At 44.2% G+C, this 18,902-nt stretch overlaps 1 protein-coding gene across 3 annotated transcripts in view; it reads left to right on the top strand.

The window, feature by feature from the left end:
- vsig10 (V-set and immunoglobulin domain containing 10) overlaps positions 1-16,692 on the top strand; it is a 31,162-nt gene extending 14,470 nt beyond the window's left edge. For 2 of the 3 annotated variants that reach the window (XM_041201987.1, XM_041201988.1), the window contains 3 exons: positions 2,747-2,883; positions 15,312-15,384; positions 16,044-16,692. In XM_041201987.1, coding sequence (XP_041057921.1) covers positions 2,747-2,883; positions 15,312-15,382 — 208 coding nt within the window. In that variant the 3' untranslated portion in view covers positions 15,383-15,384; positions 16,044-16,692. Of the gene's footprint in view, positions 1-2,746; positions 2,884-9,224; positions 9,621-15,311; positions 15,385-16,043 lie in introns of those variants that run through there. The other variant, XM_041201989.1, reaches the window with a different exon arrangement.
- Positions 16,693-18,902: the final 2,210 nt, after the last annotated feature.

Raw genomic sequence — 18,902 nt, forward strand, 5'->3', positions numbered from 1 at the left:
AACCCCGAGGTTGGGGAAGGTGGGAGGGGGCAGGGGAAGTGAATTTTTTTTAAGTTTTTTGATTTGATCTGCATTCAAAGTAGTGTTGCAGCCATGCTGATTTCTAAAGCCATAGTGGTTTGAAATGAGGTTGGTATTTTAGAGAAGAAATGCTGAATGAGAATATGAAAATCGCTAAATGAAAATGCCATCAAATGAAAAAATCCCAACTCCATCATGTGAATATATCAGGACCCTGGCATCAACTCAGTAGTAGCTCTATCTCATATCAAGGTTGTGGGAGCATTAAATTCTCAATTGCTTATTTTGCTTAATTCAAATTACTGGACAACTCAAAGAAATTAGCGTAAAAATAGAGCTTCTGCAAGAGTGGTGTATATGATTTGGACTTGGGCATAGGAAGCTTCATTTTCAAATTTACTGACTAATGTGGGTATTTGATGAACAGTATGGTAAACATTAAAATACTTGAGGAAGAATGGTTAGTGAAATGAGCAATCAGGCAGTAAATGCAATTTAATTCAGAAGTGATAAATTTGGAAGGAGAAGCTGGGAATGGAAGTATGCAATCGATGGAAGGAAGTGGAGGAGCAAAGAAACGCAAAGGAGAAATTACATAATTTTTTGCAAGTGTAGCCAAATAAACAGGTCACAAGCACTGTTTTAGTTATTTAATTCGGGGCATAATGTATAAGGGTAACAAGGGAATAAATTTGTACAAGGCTATGGTTAAGTCATAAAAACAAAAAAACTGCGGATGCTGGAAATCCAAAACAAAAACAGAATTACCTGGAAAAACTCAGCAGGTCCGGCAGCATCAGCGGAGAAGAAAAGAGTTGACGTTTCGAGTCCTCATGACCCTTCGACAGAACTGTCAAAGGGTCATGAGGACTCGAAACGTCAACTCTTTTCTTCTCCGCCGATGCTGCCAGACCTGCTGAGTTTTTCCATGGTTAAGTCATGTTTAGAGTAGTGTGTAGTTTTTGGTGCTCCATTACAGAAAGTCTGTTAAAGCCACAGCATGGATTCTCAAGGATGAACAGGAATGAGAAACTGTGGTTGGGCTCCCACAACTGTTCTAGTTGAGGCAAAAACTCCTGCAAATTTTAAAGGGAAACGATCCAACCAAAAAAGTCAAGGGAAAGATTAGTGAAATATCTTCATACAAAGGATTGTTGGAGCTTGGTATGCTTTGCCATAGAAGGTAGTTTTGAAGCAAAAACCACTGCATCAATCAAGGGAGGAATAAACAAACTTTTGAATCAGATGAAAATAACAGGGCTCGTAAGGAAAGAGCCGGTCAGTGGAATTAGTTTTGGATTCTTCTAGCAAAGCACCCACAGAAGTATGGTGGGCTGAATGTTGCTCTCCTGGATTCTAAATTTTAAACTTCAATTCTGTCTGCTTTCATAAAATTGAAAACTAATATATGGCCTATAATTGGGTTATTTGCTTATAGTGGCTGAATAATTCAATATTGCCCTCAATAATATGACATTCCATTATTTTTATTGGTGTTTTGAGGTACCTACTACTTCTGTGAAACTTGAACATCAATGGCATTAATCATAAATCTTTGTTTCCTATTACTACAGCAATTGACCTAAGAGCAAACTTGAGGTGTTTCTTCAAGTTCTCATTACTGAAGCATAAACAGATATAATCTTGGGCTCAAGAAAGTTTTGTGCTTTCCTCAAGAAAAACATAATTTTTAAAGCATGAACTGGGTCAAAATAAGTGAAATAAGTACAAATAGTAGGCTCAAGGCATGTTTTGCTGGATTTTAATATCGGCTTCAGGACCCTAACACTGGTACCAAATAGGGGTCCCAAGCCCATGCTTGCTGGCAATGAGACTGGTGGCCCAGTCTTCCTGGAGCCACCCTCCAAATTGGCCACCTCTCTGCTGCCATTCTTATTAAGAATGGTGGGTGAGCTCCCAATGTTGCCGGCAGCAATCAGAGGGCTGGCAACTCTGAAGCCTTGGCAGCCTCACCAGGAGACAAAGGTGCTACTGAGACAGTTTGAGGACCATGGAGGTGCCTCAACATGGAGGTATCCTTGGAAGCAAGGATATAAATTAGGTCCTTCAGAGTGGAGGATGAATTGTTTTGGCTGCTAGTGCGGCCCTTCCTGCCCACAGCCTGCTTTGTGGAGCATGTATCTTCCAGCTCCGATGGCCACCCTCGCCTTCCATGGGCACAAAAGGCCATTTGAGTTGGTGAGCTTGCAAAGTCATCCCTAATTAAGCATCTTAATTGTCTGTCCACTTCCGTGGATTGAGCAGCAAATCCTACTCTAAGCCTGCCTAAGAACTGAGAAAGTTCGTTGATGGTTGAAATGCATTGGAGCACTGTCTGTTCATGGCTCCTTGCTATCTTCCTTGCCACTTCTGCCTCCAATCCCACCATCATGATGATGGGAAAATTCAGCCCATTATTGCCTGGCTCTTTGAGCACTAAAAATATTTGTGATTGTGGAGAGATTTAAACCATTGTGTTAGTTGAATAGATGGTGTTGGGAAATGGTGGGGTTGAAAAAAACATCGAGCGGTGGTGATAAAGCTTATAACTTAATGGTACTAATATAGTGTTTCCCCGAAACTAAATCCTGGAAAGAGAAGATTGCAGCTCATAATTTTCAATCAATATTGTTGTATACAAGATTGTCACACTTATTTGCTTAACTCTAGAACAGCTTTCTCTTGCCAATAACTTGTTTTGATCGCAACATTTCTTGATTTATAGGCAAACGGGTTCTACCGTTTTTACCCTGGTGGACTCTGAGGAAGAGAATGACTTTGTCGATGAGGATTCATCACGAATAACCTCTGTTGTTAATCATCAACCTGCCCAAATGATGAACGGTCATACTTCTGGAGAAGGTAAATAACCTTTGAACTGAATGATGTGGAAATGCATCCAAATTTTTTGTCTGTGCCAGTGGCAAAGCTAAAACAAAGTTCTATTTTTGCTCAGGTTAAAGTATATTTATATTGCAATTATACAATAACTGCTCGTATTACTTTTGCCCATGGTTCAAGCATGGACAAAAGAGTTGAACTCCCGAGGTGAGATGAGAGTGACTGCCCTAGACATCAAGGTAGCATTTGACCGAGTGGGACATCAAGAAGCCCCAGCAAAACTGGAGTCAATGGGTATCAGGGGAAAGCTCTCCGATGGTTGGAGTCATACCTAGCACAAAGGAAGATGGTTGTGGTTGTAGGAGGTCAATCATCTCAACTCCAGGAGTTCCTCAGGGTAGTGTCCTAGGCCAACCATCTTCAACTGCTTCATCAATGACCATCTTTGCATCATAAGGTCAGAAGTGGGGATGTTCGCTGATGATTGCAAATGTTCAGCACCATTCTTGACTCCTCAGATACTGAAGCATTCCATTTCCAAATGCAGAAAACCTGGACAATATCCAGGCTTGGGTGACAAGTGGCAAGTAACATTCATGCCACACAAGTGCCAGACAATAACCATCTCCATCAAGAGCAAAGCTACCCCTTGACATTCGATGGCATTACCATTGCCGAATCCCCCAGTATTTGCATCCTGGGGGTTACCATTGACCAGAAACTGAACTGGACTAACCATATAAATACTGTGGCTACAAGAGCAGTTCAGAGGCTAGGAATCCTGCAGCTTGTGACTCACCTCCTGACTCCACAGAGCCTGTTCACCATCTACAAGGCACAAGTCAGGAATGTGACGGAATACACTCCACTTGCCTGAATGAGTGCAGCTCAAGCTACATTGAAGAAGCTTGACACAAGCCAAGACAAAGCAGCCCGCTTGATTAGCATCCCTTCCACAAACATTCACTCCACCAACGAACAATGGCAGCAGTGTGTACCATCTACAAGATGCACTGCAGAAACTCACCAAGGCTCCCTAGGCAGCACCTTCCAAACCCACGACCACTACCATCTGGAAGGACAAGGGCAACAGATAGATGGGAACACCACCAGCTGGAAGTTCCCCTCCGAGCCACTTGCCATCCTGACTTGGAACTATATCGCCGTTCCTTCACTGAGTCAAAATCCTGGAACTCCCTCCCTGGCAGCACTGGGTGTACCTACACCACAGGGACTGCAGCGGTTCAAGAAGGCAGCTCACCACCACTTTATCAAGGGCAATTATGGATGGGCAATAAATGCTGGCCTAGCCAGCAACGCCCACATCCTGTAAATAATGAAAAGATATACATATGTTTTTAGCAAGTTGCCATAGTAGTGGCTATTTGTAGTAAATATACACCATTGATCAATCTCTGTCATCTTTTATTGTGTAGTATTTTTTCCAAAAACATAAGCGTAAGAATGATCAACCTGACTGACAACAACATTACCAAGCAATGTTTTTCTTCCTTGCAGAGGAAGTGAGCTGGAATGCACTTGGTTTACTTTGTAATTCTGTCAAGTTATTTGGTGTATTTGAGTAATAGTCCATGTGAAATCTTGTAACCAAGTCATGAAATAAACTGTTTCAATATGGAGAATCTCTCTAAAGGCCAATACCCTTAACAAGGTTTCGCATCCACAATGAACAGTTACTCATTGTTTAAAAAAATGCTTGAATCCATGAACAATGAAGCAGAGTGAATTGTTGTATAAATCTGTGCCCTACCATGCATGTGGTAGAGAGACTGAATAACTTTTGCCTTTGAGCTAAATTCAGTGATAAATCTTTCTTCTGGTTTGAATTGTTTTGGCATATTTCCCTGAAGGATTTCTTGTTAAGTTGTATACAGTGAGCATTGCCAGATAGAAAATTCTCGCTCACTCACTCACACTCACCATGAATATTCAAACTAGTATAGTCTAATGCTAATAATCAATACTAGCTAGAAAACTGACGATTGCTCATTCCTGTTTCTATAAGGGAGTAAATATTGGTGCTAACTGACCCTTGGGTGCAATGTAAATGATTACAGTCTAATGTTTGAGCATTGAGCAATTATCTGATCAGGGCTGACAAAAAAAAAATGCCTTTCCACACAAATGTACTATAGGTTGCCAGCCAAAATGATAAATAGCAAACATTATCATATTAAGGGAGATCTTATGGCACAGCGGGTAGCATACCTGCCTCTGAGCCAGATGGTCCAAGTTTCAAATCCCACTCCAGGATTTGATAGTCACAGAAGATGCGTTCAGGTTGTTTATCAACCTGCAAATCCTTCCTTCCAATTTTTTCATATGGGATGTGTTCGTCGCTGGCTAGGCCAGCATTTATTATCCACCTCTAATTGCCCTTGACCTGAGTGGCTTGCTAGGCCATTTCAGAGGGCATTGCTGTGGTTCTGGAGTCAAATGTAGGCCAGTCCAGGGAAGGAAGGCATGTTTACAGATGGGTTTTTCCAACAATTGACAATGGGTTTTTTTTAATGGTCATTATTAGAATTTTAAGTCCATATTTTTATTGGATTCAAATTCAAAATGCTGCTATTCAAACCTGGGGTCCTCAGAGCATTACCCTGGGTCCCTGGATCACCATTTCAGTGACAATACCACCAAACCACTGCCTGTCTATGTAGTAAGAGCAGGAGAGATCCCTGGTCAGCCATCCTTGATGCGGAGTGGCGCCCCTCAAGCTGTAGCCTCTGTCTTCAGGCAAGAACCTGTTCTAGGAGGAATAAGTTATGAAAACAGGTGTAAGCGTCTGTGTTGTGTGTCACTAGATGCAGAAAGAGAATATGAGTATGAGTAAATATTATCATACTAATCATACTAATTACTGATAAGCTGCAAGAAGGTACTATTATCTCCATTGATACAATCCCATTTTAAATCCTTTTTAAAGTTAAATATTCAATGATTTCAATAAAATGACACCAATTCTAAATTTATACAGCTTTCGAAGGAACAGAACATTTGACTGTATATTTCCGTTATCTCTTATGTATTAACTAAATGGTGATCCATTTCAGCATTTTCATTTTCATTTGTGTTTCTCTGCATGACTTGTGGACAAATTATTATGTTAGATCTTTTTAAAATAAAGATCTAAAATTTCTGCCTGTGAATTAATTAATTTACAAATTAATCAAAGATCTCTGATCTTTAAACCAAGAGGACAAGTGAATTGATATCTGGAGCACCCTTGAGATTGACCATCATGCTCCCTATAGCCTATTTAATGACACTTTGGAGTAAGTTGTGAACCTGTGCAATGGTGATCTGATTTGGTTTATACACTTATGACAAATATAACCTAAGGTTTCTGAAGAAACCACATTCATGTCTTGCCAGTAGCCATTGCCATTTTTATAAAATATTTTTAAGATTTACTTTATAAAAGACTGTTTGTATCAGAGGTGTAGACTGACATTGTCATCCATAATTGCAAAAGCATGAAGATGCACGAATCATGCATTAGTCATGGAATTATATCCAATCCTTTAGAATTCATTATGCTGTGGGCATGTGCACAACTTGGGACTATTTTGTTACATTTTTTTTTAATGTTAAACCATGAATTCAAATATAGGGCAGATTTGTCTATGCCCACTGGCCTTCAGTTGTGAGAGCGGATAATATGGCGAGAAGGCCAAAAATCAGTTTCACGATGTTGTGAATCCAGTTTGAGATCGTCTGCTCAGCCGTGTTTCCCGCCGTCGAACGTCGGGCGCCTCATTGTAATACATCAGCATAACACTGTAAGGCCAGCCCACTGGACTCATTCCACCTCCCGCCCCACACCCCACTGGATCGTTTGCCCCACGCCAGTGTGTCTCTCACCAGATATAAAAGATGTGCATTTGGCAGGCTGCACTTTGAGGGGAACTTGGAGGTGAGTGCATAGTAAACTTGCAGAGCACTCGCGAGGGACACCTGTTGGACTTCAAGGTTGACTAGATTGACTTCAAGGTTCACTAGATTGATTCTAGAGATGCGGGGCTTGTCTTATGAGGAGAGATTCAGCAGTTTAGGTCTATAATCACTGGAGTTTAGAAGGTTGAGAGGAGATCTAATTGAAGTATATAAGATGCTAAAGGGGATAGACAAAGTAGACGTGGGAGCAGATGTTTCCCTTTGTGGGGCATTCTAGAATGAGATTTAGGCTAAGGGGTGGTAGATTTAAATCAGCGATGAGGAGGAATTACTTTTCTTAAAGGGTCGTGAATCTGTGGAATTCACTGCCTCAGTGCAGTGGATGCTGGGACGTTGAATAAATTTAAGGAGGAGATAGACAGACTTTTAATTAGTAACAGGTTGAAAGGTTATGGGGAGAGGGTGCGAAATTGGAGTTGAGGCCGAAATGAGATCAGCCATGATCATATTGAATGGCAGGGCAGGCTCGAGGGGTTGAATTGCCTACTCCTGCTCTTAGGTTTTATGTTCTTATGTTGAGGTGACTTTGGGGGTGGGGGCAAAGGCTGGCCTGTGGTTGAGGTGACTTTGAGGGGCGGTGGGCCGGGGAAAGGCTAACCTGCAGTTGAAGGTAGCACACAAGCACGTGCAGGATGTGGAAGGGGTAAGGGCAAGGTAAGTGGCCACACATTAAGGACACCTTATAGAAAGTAACCACTCCTCTGCAGCTGAGACAGTTCAGGCGCAGCCACATTGATATGATTGGAGTCAGGCCTCTAGCTTCTCAGCCCATTCAAGCAACGCAGAGGCATTAAAGTGCCACCGAGTGCTCCAGAGCTTTTCACACTTTGGGCACAGAATGCAAATTAATGAGAGTTTTAGTGGACTGCAGTACAATTGGATGACTGGGCACATTGTACAATCTCCTTGCTAAAGCTAGTCGTGGAGCAGTCACTGGTGGAGGCCCTCACAGCCCTTTGCCATCCCTGGACCAGTCTCCCCCATGGTTCAAGCTAACAGCGCAGCCTCACTGCACCGGGTAGGAGAATGCCTGAGCTGAGAATACAGCATGCAGTCCAGTGGGCAAAGCTGCTGCCACTCGGTCAGGTGGAGTGTGGTGGAGGAAGGTGGGGTCCATGGTGTTAGAAGCAAGGTACTAGCATGGATAGAAGATTGGCTATCTGGCAGGAGGCAGAGTGGGAATAAGGGGGTCCTTCTCAGGATGGCGGCTGGTGACTAGTGGAGTTCCGCAGGGGTCAGTGTTGGGACCACCACTTTTCACTTTTTATACATTAATGATCTAGATGAAGGAACTGAGGGCATCCTGGCTAAGTTTGCAGATGATACAAAGATAGGTCGAGGGACAGGTAATATTGAGGAGGATGGGAGGCTGCAGAAGGATTTGGACAGGTTAGGAGAATGGGCAAAGAAGTGGCAGATGGAATACAACGTGGGGAAGTGTGAGGTCATGCACTTTGGTAGGAAGAATAGAGGCATGGACTATTTTCTAAATGGGGAAAGAATTCAGAAATCTGGAGTGCAAAGCGACTTGGGAGTCCTAGTCCAGAATTCTGTTAAGGTTAACTTGCAGGTTGAGTCGGTAGTTAGGAAGGCAAATGCAATGTTGGCATTTATTTCGGGAGAACTAGAATATAAAAGCAGGGATGTGCTGCTGAGGCTTTATAAGGCTTTGGTCAGACCATATTTAGAATATTGTGAGCAATTTTGGGCCCCGTATCTCAGGAAGGATGTGCTGGCCCTGGAGAGGTCCAGAGGAGGTTCACGAGAATGATCCCAGGAACGAAAGGCTTAACATATGAGGAATGTTTGAGGACTCTGGGTCAATACTTGATGAGTTTAGAAGGATGAGGCGGGATCTGATTGAAACTTACAGAATACTGAAAGGCCTGGATAGAGTGGACACGGGGAAGATGTTTCCATTAGTAGGAGAGACTAGGACCCGAGGGCACAGCCTAAGAGTAAAGGGAAGACCTTTTAGAACAGAGATGAGGAAAAACTTCTTTAGCCAGAGAGTGGTGAATCTCTGGAATACATTGCCACAGAAGGCTGTGGAGGCCAGGTCATTGAATGTATTTAAGACCGAGATAGATAGGTTCTTGATTGGTAAGGGGATCGAAGGTTACGGGAATAAGGCTGGAGAATGGGGTTGAGAAACTTATCAGCCATGATTGAATGGCGGAGCAGATTCGATGGGCCGAACGGCCTAATTTCTGCTCCTATGTCTTATGGTCTTATGGGTCTCGGGCAGCCATGCAGAGCTCTAATCTCTGGTCTCCAAGTGGTGGCCAGCACTTTCTGGGATGCATTAAGGGGCCTTCAGACTTAACCAAGAGAGGTTCTTATTACACCCATGCTAACCCACGCATCTCTCTTTCATCCTGCAGGCGGAATACATCAGGATCATGGAGCCTGGTGAACTAGCTGTATGCCCCGTGGCATTCAGAGAGCGAAGATGACGGAGAAGAGAGCAACTGAGGAAGAAGGGGCAGCTGGGGCTCCCTCACACGCAGCCAAAGAATCATCGAGCTGTTGCTGGTCAGTGCCTAGCTAGACCCAGGCTCTAGACACCGCCTTTAATTTCTGCAGATGACCAAGAACCAGTGTCACCGTAGACTGTGCATGTCTAGGGAACTGGTCGGTCACATCTAACATCTACTGCAGGATTCGGCGCCACGGGGACATGGAGGGCATCCGCTGCCAGTGGCCGTGAAAGTGAGAACGACGCTCAATTTCTATGCCAGTGGCTCCTTTCAGGGCTCCACAGGTGACCTCTGTGGGATATCACAAGCCTCCACCCACAAATGTATCCATGAGATTCAGAGATGCCATCTTTGCAAGGGCACACATCATTTCACCTGGGATCAGGAAAACCAGGATGCAACAGCAATTGGATTTGCCCAGATCTTGGGTTTTCCCATAGGTGCAGAGTGCCATCGATTGTACTCAGATCTCCGTTGCAACACACGGTCAACTATGTCAACCATAAGACATTCCATTCACTGAATGTCAGCTGGTGTGTGACCACCAGAAACACATTCTGCAGGTCTGTGCACAGTTTCCAGGGCGTGTGCATGACATCTACATTCTTAGTCAGTTACAGATCCCTGGAGTCTTCCAGGGCCCACAGAGGCTGCAGGGATGGCTTCTCGGGGACAAGGACTACCGACAGAGGCGTTGGCTGATTTATACCTGTGCAGCGACCTCAGACTGCAAGAGTGATGGTATAATGAGGCTCATGCTACAATTCGCACCTTGGAGCAAATCATCAGGATGCTGAAATTGAGGTTCTGGTGCCTGGACCAGTTTGGTGGTGCCCTGCAATATAGTCCACAGAAGGTGTCACCCTTACAACTTGGTGCTGCAACGGCGTGAGGAGCTGGCTGTGGAGGAGATGCAGGAGCTGGAGGTCTCCTTCGATGAGGAAGATGTCGATGGTGAGGGGGTTCTCGAAGGTGACAATGATGGCAACAAGGCCCTTGCTCAGGCCAAACGAGGCAGGTGGGCTCGGGAGGCCCTCATAGCTGCCATATTTGTGGAGAATGATGATGGCGTGCAGTGAGGAGACATCATACCATCCTCACATTACACCTATAAATATTTGAATCCAGTCTGGCTTATGGCAGCGCACATACCCTCTGTGAGAGTGCTCCTGTCATGGAGACACAGTGGAGGCCCTAAAAATGGCTCGATTGCAGGAGGATGATGATGACATGCAATGAGGATGCTCCATTGATCTTCACGTAGCCTCTGAGAAAATCTGACTCCTGTCTGGCCAAGGGCCACTCACTTGCACTCTATGATCAGGGTCATAATGTAGCCATGAATCTTTAAAAGCACCTGATCCTTTGTCCGCCTTCAGCACCATAGCTCTTCAGGAGTACAGCCTCACTGATCACAGATGCTGTAAAGATAGGACCCAGCCCCACCTTTAAAGGTGCTGAGTGCACACCGAGACAATGACTGAACTCTGTGACCCCTGCCCACAACATTCTGGAAGCAATGACCAGCATTATCAAGGTGCAGGCATCAGTAATGTGTCCAAGGAGTGTGAGGCCGGACCCTCACTTTGGTCTGAAGGCTGCACAAAGCACAGAAGAGGCCCTGGACTGAGACACCCACCTTTTATCTTGTGCAGAAAGGTTTCACATCTGAGTGAAACAAACACTGCTCATCAGAACATGGAGACACTCTTGGGAGTTTATTGACAATCGTAAACATTATGTACAAGTGATTAACACTCGTGACCAGGCTGTGCAAAACTATTGATGGTGGCATAGTAGTGTTATTAGTAGACTAGTATTCTAGAGACCCAGGGTAATTCTCTGGCAGCCTGGGTTCAAATCCCATCATGAGAGATGGTAAAATTTGAATTCAATAAAATTCTGGAATTAAATATCTGATGATGACCACAAAATCATTGCTGATTGTTGTAAAAATTCACCTGATTCACTAATGTCCTTTAGGGAAAGAAATCTGTGTTGTCCTTACTTGGTCTGGCAAATCTGTGTTGTCCTTACTTGGTCTGGCCTACATGTGACTCTAGACTCACAGTAATGTGGTTGACTCTTAAATGCCCTTAGGGATGGGCAATAAACACTGGCCTAGCCAGTGATGCCCATATTCTTCAAAAGAGTTACATCTTAACCTTATTGGGGACCTGGGTTGGAGGGTGTTGCACGCAGCAGTCCCCTACAATCGTAGAATGTATTGGTTCACGGACTCCCAGGACACTTGCCCTTTTTGTGGTCTTGTGGAGTCCATGGACCATGCTTATATAGGGTGTGGTAGGCTGCACTCCCTTTTTAGTTATTTAAAAAACCTTTTATTAATGTTTTGTTTGCACATAAACCCCACGCTCCTGATCTACGGAAGGAGGAGGACCTCCTCATGAACCTGCTCCTGGGCCTGGCCAAGTTGGCTATTAACAGGTCCAGGCAGCGGGCGATCGAGGGGGGAGTCCCACCCGATTGTTTGTCCCTCTTCCGCGGCTATGTTCGCGGCCAGGTGTCCCTGGAGAGGGAGCACGCGGTGTCAGCCAGCACTCTCAAGGCCTTCCGTGCTCAGTGAGCACCGCGGGGACTGGGGTGTTTTATTGACCCCTTTAATCACATTTTGGTTTAATGTTTGTAAGTTTCCTTTAAACTTTGTCCTTAGTTTTACAGCTGACCTGAATTAGGGGCTGTGCTTGATTTATTCCTTATTTTGTTAATTTAGTTTAATTGTTTAACTCCAAAAGAGTTACATCTTAATCTTTGGGAGAGAGGAGGACCTCCTTATGAACCTGCTCCTGGGCCTGGCCAAGTTGGCCATTAACAGGTCCAGGCAGTGGGCGATCGAGGGGGTCTTCCCGCCCAACTGTTTGGCCCTCTTCCATGGCTCTGTCCGCATCCGGGTGTCCGTGGAGAGGGAGCATGCAGTGTCCGTCGGCACTGTCGAGGCCTTCCGTGCTCGGTGGGCACCGCAGGGATTGGAGTGTTTTATAGACCCCCTTTAATCACATTTTGATTTATGTTGGTAAGTTTCCTTTGCATTTTGTCTTTTGTTTTTGCTGTTCCCTTTTAAGGGGCTGCTTTTACTTTGTCCCTGATTTTGTTAATTTAGTTTTTTTGGTTTGGACTTGAAAGAATTACATCTTAACCTTCCTAACCCTGCCTCTACATCTTGGTGCTCCCTGGCTATCCACAGTGGAGGTGGAGGCAGACTGCTACACCCTGTCAGTGATGACCTTGACGGGTGTCCTCTGGAGAGCCGAGAGCTGGAGGACTCGGCCTGCTTTCAGGGACCTGCTGTATGGCAGTGGCACCCTGCTGAGCCTGTGGAGCTGGAGCTGCTGGGGTCACAGGAAGAGGGGATTCAGATGGGCTGGACACTCTTGGAGTCACCTTGGTGGATGGCCCCGCAGTGTGCACCTGCTAATGATCCTCCTATGGATGCCCAAGGGCCCCTGGGTGACTCCTTGAGGTGAAGGGGTAGTTGGAGTGAGACCGCTCTCACATACAGTGGCATCAGCAATGGAGTTCAGCCCGCACAGCAGTGCAGGAGCGGCGTCCTGCACCAAGGTCTCCTTGGCAGCTGCCATCCTACCAGTGTTGGCCTTGGTGCATTGTCATGAAGAGATTAAAGTCTATAAGGTTATTGGAAATTATTTATTTAAAATAGAGTTTAATGGTGTCTGTGTCTGTGTGTTTGTCTTAATTAGACTAAAGCCAGCTGGTCTAGAGGCTTTGATGTATAAAAAGAAGCAGGTTTGAAATGGTAATTAGATAGACATGGGGATGTTTAGAAACATAGGTGTTAAGGGGGCAATTTGCATTTTTAAATAAAGCAGTCAAAAGAATGGGTGAAATCTTGCACCTCCAGCTAGGGATGCAATATGTTTATTTTTTCCAGCTTACTGATAAAATTGGTGGGATGAAAGGATGTTATTGTTAGAAGAGGTAAAATTTAAAGCCTAATGGTACAATGGAAAATTTACATTCAAGGAGAAAGATATGTATAAAGGAGAAAGGAGATTGTGTGTAAGGCAGAGGCGTTTTCAGATCAATCAAATGTGAGAAGCCTCCAATCTGTAAATCTCAAGTCTGTCTGCAAGGACCCAGGGCTGAAAGAAACTCATTTTGAATGCGATTTTCCAGGGTGTGCTGTGCCAGGTCTCTTTAAGTCTATGAGACTTGCTGTTGCCTTAAAGGGAGATGTAACTGAGAGTCAGATTAATTAGGGGATTTTTGTAGTTATTATAATAATTCTGTAGATATATGTATGTACTTACAATTTTTCTTGTATTAATAAATGTTTAATTTAATTGTATAAAAACTTTGAGACTTGCTGGTCTTATTACTACTGAATTCAAAGCTTGCATCTGGAAACATACAAATTGCAAAAATAGGTTATGATAGCTGTTTCAAGTTTCCCTCTGGGATTTGAGCAACTCAGCTTTTATCATCGGCTGTGTCATAATAGCGTTGGTATGCCAACGCTATTATCACCTCAGCCTGAGGGATGGCGGACGGATTCCTCCTACATGCCTTGCAATCTGAGGAGTGCAGCAGACATCCTTCCTGATGTTCTGGAGTTTGCCTTTGCAAGTCCAGAGGCTTGTCGTCTGACTCAGACTCAGCAAATTTCTGGCCTCCAGCATCCTCCGAGTGCCAGAAACCGAGGAAGAACCTGTCGCTGCCTGCGGTGGATCGAAAGTGCGATGTGCTCACCAGATTATGAATCCGATGCGACTCTAAAGCTAGGTACCACTGAAGTGTGTGACTCTGCGCTGATGGAGGATGTGGGTGAGCACTGTGATGGGACATCAGAGAAGGTGCCTTCCTCATCAGAGGTTTCCTCGGGGCTTGATTGGAGGCCCTGGGTCTTGGGCTACGTCGGCTGTTTGGCAGATGTGCCTGCGAAAACAAGGAGGGATAATTAGTGCATGGCAGTGGCCTGTGAAACAGGACACATCACTCACAGCATAGTTGCCTAATGGATGTTGTACTGCTGCATCCTCACTTGGTAGAGCATCACTGATCTCACCGTCAACACGGGAATGGTCCAGACCCTCACCGGCCAGCTGGAGGGCCCTGTTTTCAAAGTCTGTGAGGACCTTTGATTTCAGGCATTCCTCCAACAATAAGTGACCTCTCCCTCGTGTTGTGGGCCAGTTTGACCTGCACGAATAGAGATGGAGAAAGTGTAAGCAGAATGCCTGCCAGACCAGATGCCAGCCTGGTAAGCATGGGTGGTGAGTGGTCCTATGGACAGGATGAGAACAATGAAGGTGTGTGAGAGAAAGTGAATGGTGATGTCCCTTGAACTGGCAGTAAGTGACGGCCCTGTGGATGTGAGATGGGTTTGAGAGTGTGAGAGTTGAGAGTGATGAGAAGAGTGACTTACCCTGGCAGAATGGAGGAGATCTTTCACCTTCTTGCAACACTGGGTGGCTGTCCTCTTTTGCAGGGGTTGGCACTGACCACCGCTGCCACCGCCTCCCAATCTGAATTAGTGATGTTGCTGCCAATCCTGCAGCCAGAGCTGGGACAGAAGACATTACGGCAAGCCTCCACTGCATCCAAAAGGCACTCAAGGGACGCGTCATTGAACTTGGCTGCAGTCTTTTTGTCTTTTAGGGCCAAGTCGTCTTCATAGTAGTCATGGGCTGGAAGCACTGAGAGGTGTGTGTGCGGCTTCACTTTAAATATGGTGCCCAGCATGATGAAGTGGCGAGTCGATGGCATGGCAGGCGATTGAAAGCCCGCCCACCATGGAAACTGTGTGTTTCCCAGGCATGCATAATTGATGTGGTGGGTTTGGGCCAAATGGCATGAAAAGCCAGCTTTGCAGCCAATGGGTAAAATGTCATTTTACTCACCCGCGACCGGACTTAGTGCAAATCTGGGATGATTCCACCCATAGTGTGAGGCATGTCATGACTTATGTTCAACAAAACTTTGGATAACATGCTGTCTGATTTCCTCTTGCAGTTGCTTCTGATGGCCCACGAACAACTTCTAATCAGCTCCCAAATGAGGAAAGAAATGAATCAGACGTTTAAAGGTAGGCAATTCAATTCTGTGGTATTGTGTTAATTAATACTGAATTTTTTTTTCATTTCTGTTAATGGGCGATAAACCTGAGTGATGCTCTAAAGTCCGTAGAGCAGGAGCTCGGCAAGATTGAGATTTTACTGTGCCATACAATGGGAAATAAAATAATCATAGTCGTGGGGTATTTTGAAGATAACATTGGGCTAGGCTGACAGGCCCCACATGACAGGAGCAGTCTGGTTTTGAAGTACCAGACACTCGCCTTCACACTTCTGCCCACAGTTTCTATGACTACTAAGACTAACTTTCAATTCCAAATTTTATTAATTGAATCTAAATTCTACCAAAGTCATGGTGGGATTTGAACTCATGCAGGTGAACCCAGGGCCTGGGCCTCTGGATTACTAGTCCAGTGACATTACCTCTATGCCACTGTCTCCCCATTGGCAGAGTCCTGCAAGTATACACCTTAGTACATATATTTGTGGTACGGAGGATTTAGGAAGGAAAAATCACTTTGTACAAAAGCTGCTGTAGCTTGTGAACTTATAGGATCAACATTAGTTATGTTATGCTTGTGATTTGAGTTTTCTACATATATCAAAGCAGTCTTGTAACAGTGCAATGTCAAATGTTTTCTTTAACATTTTAATTGATTTGTTCTTTTAGGACCAGAAGAAATGTGATTTCTTCTGTGCAATATTTTCTACGTTAATGAGAAGTCTGCTGTGAAAGTGCTTTCCAACAAGCTCTGGTTGAGCTAATGTACTATTTTGAAACATTTATATTAATGTTACTATAAAGCATAGCCTATATCTGGGCATATTGGAACAAATGTCAAAACAGCATTCTGAACTGCCTTTAAACACCAGAATATAGGCTAGCTGAAAATGTACAACAGTTTGTACTCAGGATTTAACTATGAAAGGTATGTTTAAAGTGTTTGCTGTATCTGTTTTGCATCTAATCTGTTGGCTTGTTAGCTAAATTAGTTTAAAAACTTTAAGTGAATGTGCTGTGTGTCTTACTACTTCGTTCTCTGGTATAGCAAATGTAATTGGACTTTTTTTTTGTAAGAGCAACCCTTTTGTAACACTGTATACTTGTTAAATTGATACTGTGCATTTTGGTTTTGTTCAGAGATTGACTTGTTTATGCAAATAGGAATACGTGAGGGCAAAGTAATGTGTAATGTATTTAATTCTTACAAATGTTTTTTGCAATTTGTGTAGCAAAGCCTAGAAGTCTTGTTCTTTTTAATTAAACTAAAGGTATTTTGTGTTTTAAGTTCCTGCAAAATAAAGATTCATTTCTATAACAACTTGGATTTGTACAGCACTTCTCATGGAAAACATTAACAGCAACTTGCATTAAATTGGTTATATAAATGTAGAAAAAACATCCCAAGGAGCTTCAGAGGTATCAGAACAAAAATTGACATCAAGCCAAAGATGATGATATTTGGAGAGGTGACCAAAACTTTGGACAAAGAAGGGACTTTTGAGGAGAGCCTTGAAGGAGTCAGAGGCAAGTTGGCAAGGTGGAGGGGGTTTAAGAGAGGAGATATAGTGTTCAGTCCCTGAAAGCATGACTGCTAATGGTGGGATAAAATGAACAGAAATACACAAGAGGCCAGAGTGGGAAAGATTGTTTAGGAGTAGATTTTAAGGCTGGAGGAGGTCAGAGATAGAGAAGGGCAAGGCCATAAAGTGACTTAAACACGAAGAAGAGAATTCTAGGGGGAAGAGACCAAACAAATAGCGCTTTTGATGTGTCATCCTTTTTCCTTAACAGAGAGTTGCCCCCCCACTGCGATTGACAGGGCCCTCAACCATGTCAAACCCATCTCCCGCACCTCTGCCCTCACCCCCTCCCTCTCCCTTGTCCTCACTTTTCACCCCACCAGCCTCCCTGTTCAAAGGATCATCCTCCGCCAATTTCCACTAACTCCAATGTGATGTCAACACCTTCCCCTCACCACCACCCACAACCCCCCTCCTCCACTCCTCCCCACCCCCCCGCCCCCTGTCAGCAGCATTCCATGGGGGCCATTCCCTCTGCGACACCCTGGTCCATTCCTCCATCACTCCCAACTCCTCATCCCCTTCCTAAGCACTGTCCCATGCAATCACAGAAGGTGCAACACCTGCCCCTTTACTGCCCAAAGCCCCTCTCTCTCCTTTTCAGGTGAAGCAATGCTTCACTTGCATCTCCTTTAATTTGGTCTACTGTACTCGCTGCTCACAATGAGGTCTCTTCTACATTGGGGAAACTAAACTCAGACTGGGTGACCACTTTGCAGAACACCTTCAGTCAATATGCAAGCATGACCCAAACCATCCTGTTGCTTGCCATTTCAACACACCACGTTGCTCTCATGCCCACACATCCATCCTTGGCCTGCTGCAATGTTCCAGTGAAGCCCAACACAAACTGGAGGAACAACACCTCATCTTCCGATTAGGCACTTTACATCCTTCCGGGCTTAGCATTGAGTTCAACAACTTCAGACCATGAACACTCTCCTCCATCTTTACCCTTTTTTTAATCCATTTTAAATTTATTTATTTATTCTTATCCTTTTACCCCAACCACCCAACAGGGCCTTCTGTCACTTGTTCCTATGTTGTTCTTTCATGGTGCGCTGACTTTTGTTCTGCTCATAACACATTCTGATATCTTACCATAATGTATCTATCGGCACCTTCTTTAGTCTTTAATGCTGCCATTAACACTCCCTTTGCCTTGTGTCCATGACATCTTTGTCAATCTCTCCGAGCTCCCGCCTATCTCTGACCATCTATTTTGCTCCAGCTACTCCACCCCCTTTTAAACAGTATAAAATCCATCACATTTCTTCTTCCCTTTAGCTCTGAAAGAGTCATACAAAACATTAATTCTGTTTTTCTCCCTCCAAAGATGCTGCCAGACCTGTTGAGTTTTTCCAGCGTTTTCTGTTTTTATTTCAGTTTTCCAGTATCCACAGTATTTTGCTTTTATCATGGCCAAACAAAAATGCCTCTAGTGTAGCATAAGTATGAATCAAATTTCCATCATCTTTAAATCTACAAATGATATGTCCCTGTTGTGATTTATAAACTGGAATTTCCAGCTCCCTAGAACAGTTCAGCAAGTTTACCCATTGCATACCTGAGCCCAACCACAAAGACCTGAAGTACACACCTTAAATTTCTTAAGTTACTTCATCTTGCCTTGAGTGGCAATAGGTCTTGGTTGGGAAGCCAAAAATTGATCCTGGTTTCCACTCATTCTACCTATCACTCTCCTTGACTGCTAGCAATGTGTGTTCAGAGGACTGAATCAGGTTCAATTGGGATGTCTCACCTCAGTTGAATAGCCCGTTGATGCTCAATGTTAAGGTTCACACATTAATAATTAGTATTTATGCAAGTTGCCTGAGAGGGTTCATCATCCGTATGACTGTACTCTATTAACTAAACAATGCCTTTGAAAAGTTGAGGAATTAAACTCCCACTGCAGCGGGGGGAGATGGCAAAAACATGGGGA

The sequence above is a fragment of the Carcharodon carcharias genome, chromosome 13, assembly GCF_017639515.1.
Source record: "Carcharodon carcharias isolate sCarCar2 chromosome 13, sCarCar2.pri, whole genome shotgun sequence".
Taxonomy (NCBI): Eukaryota; Metazoa; Chordata; class Chondrichthyes; order Lamniformes; family Lamnidae; genus Carcharodon; species Carcharodon carcharias.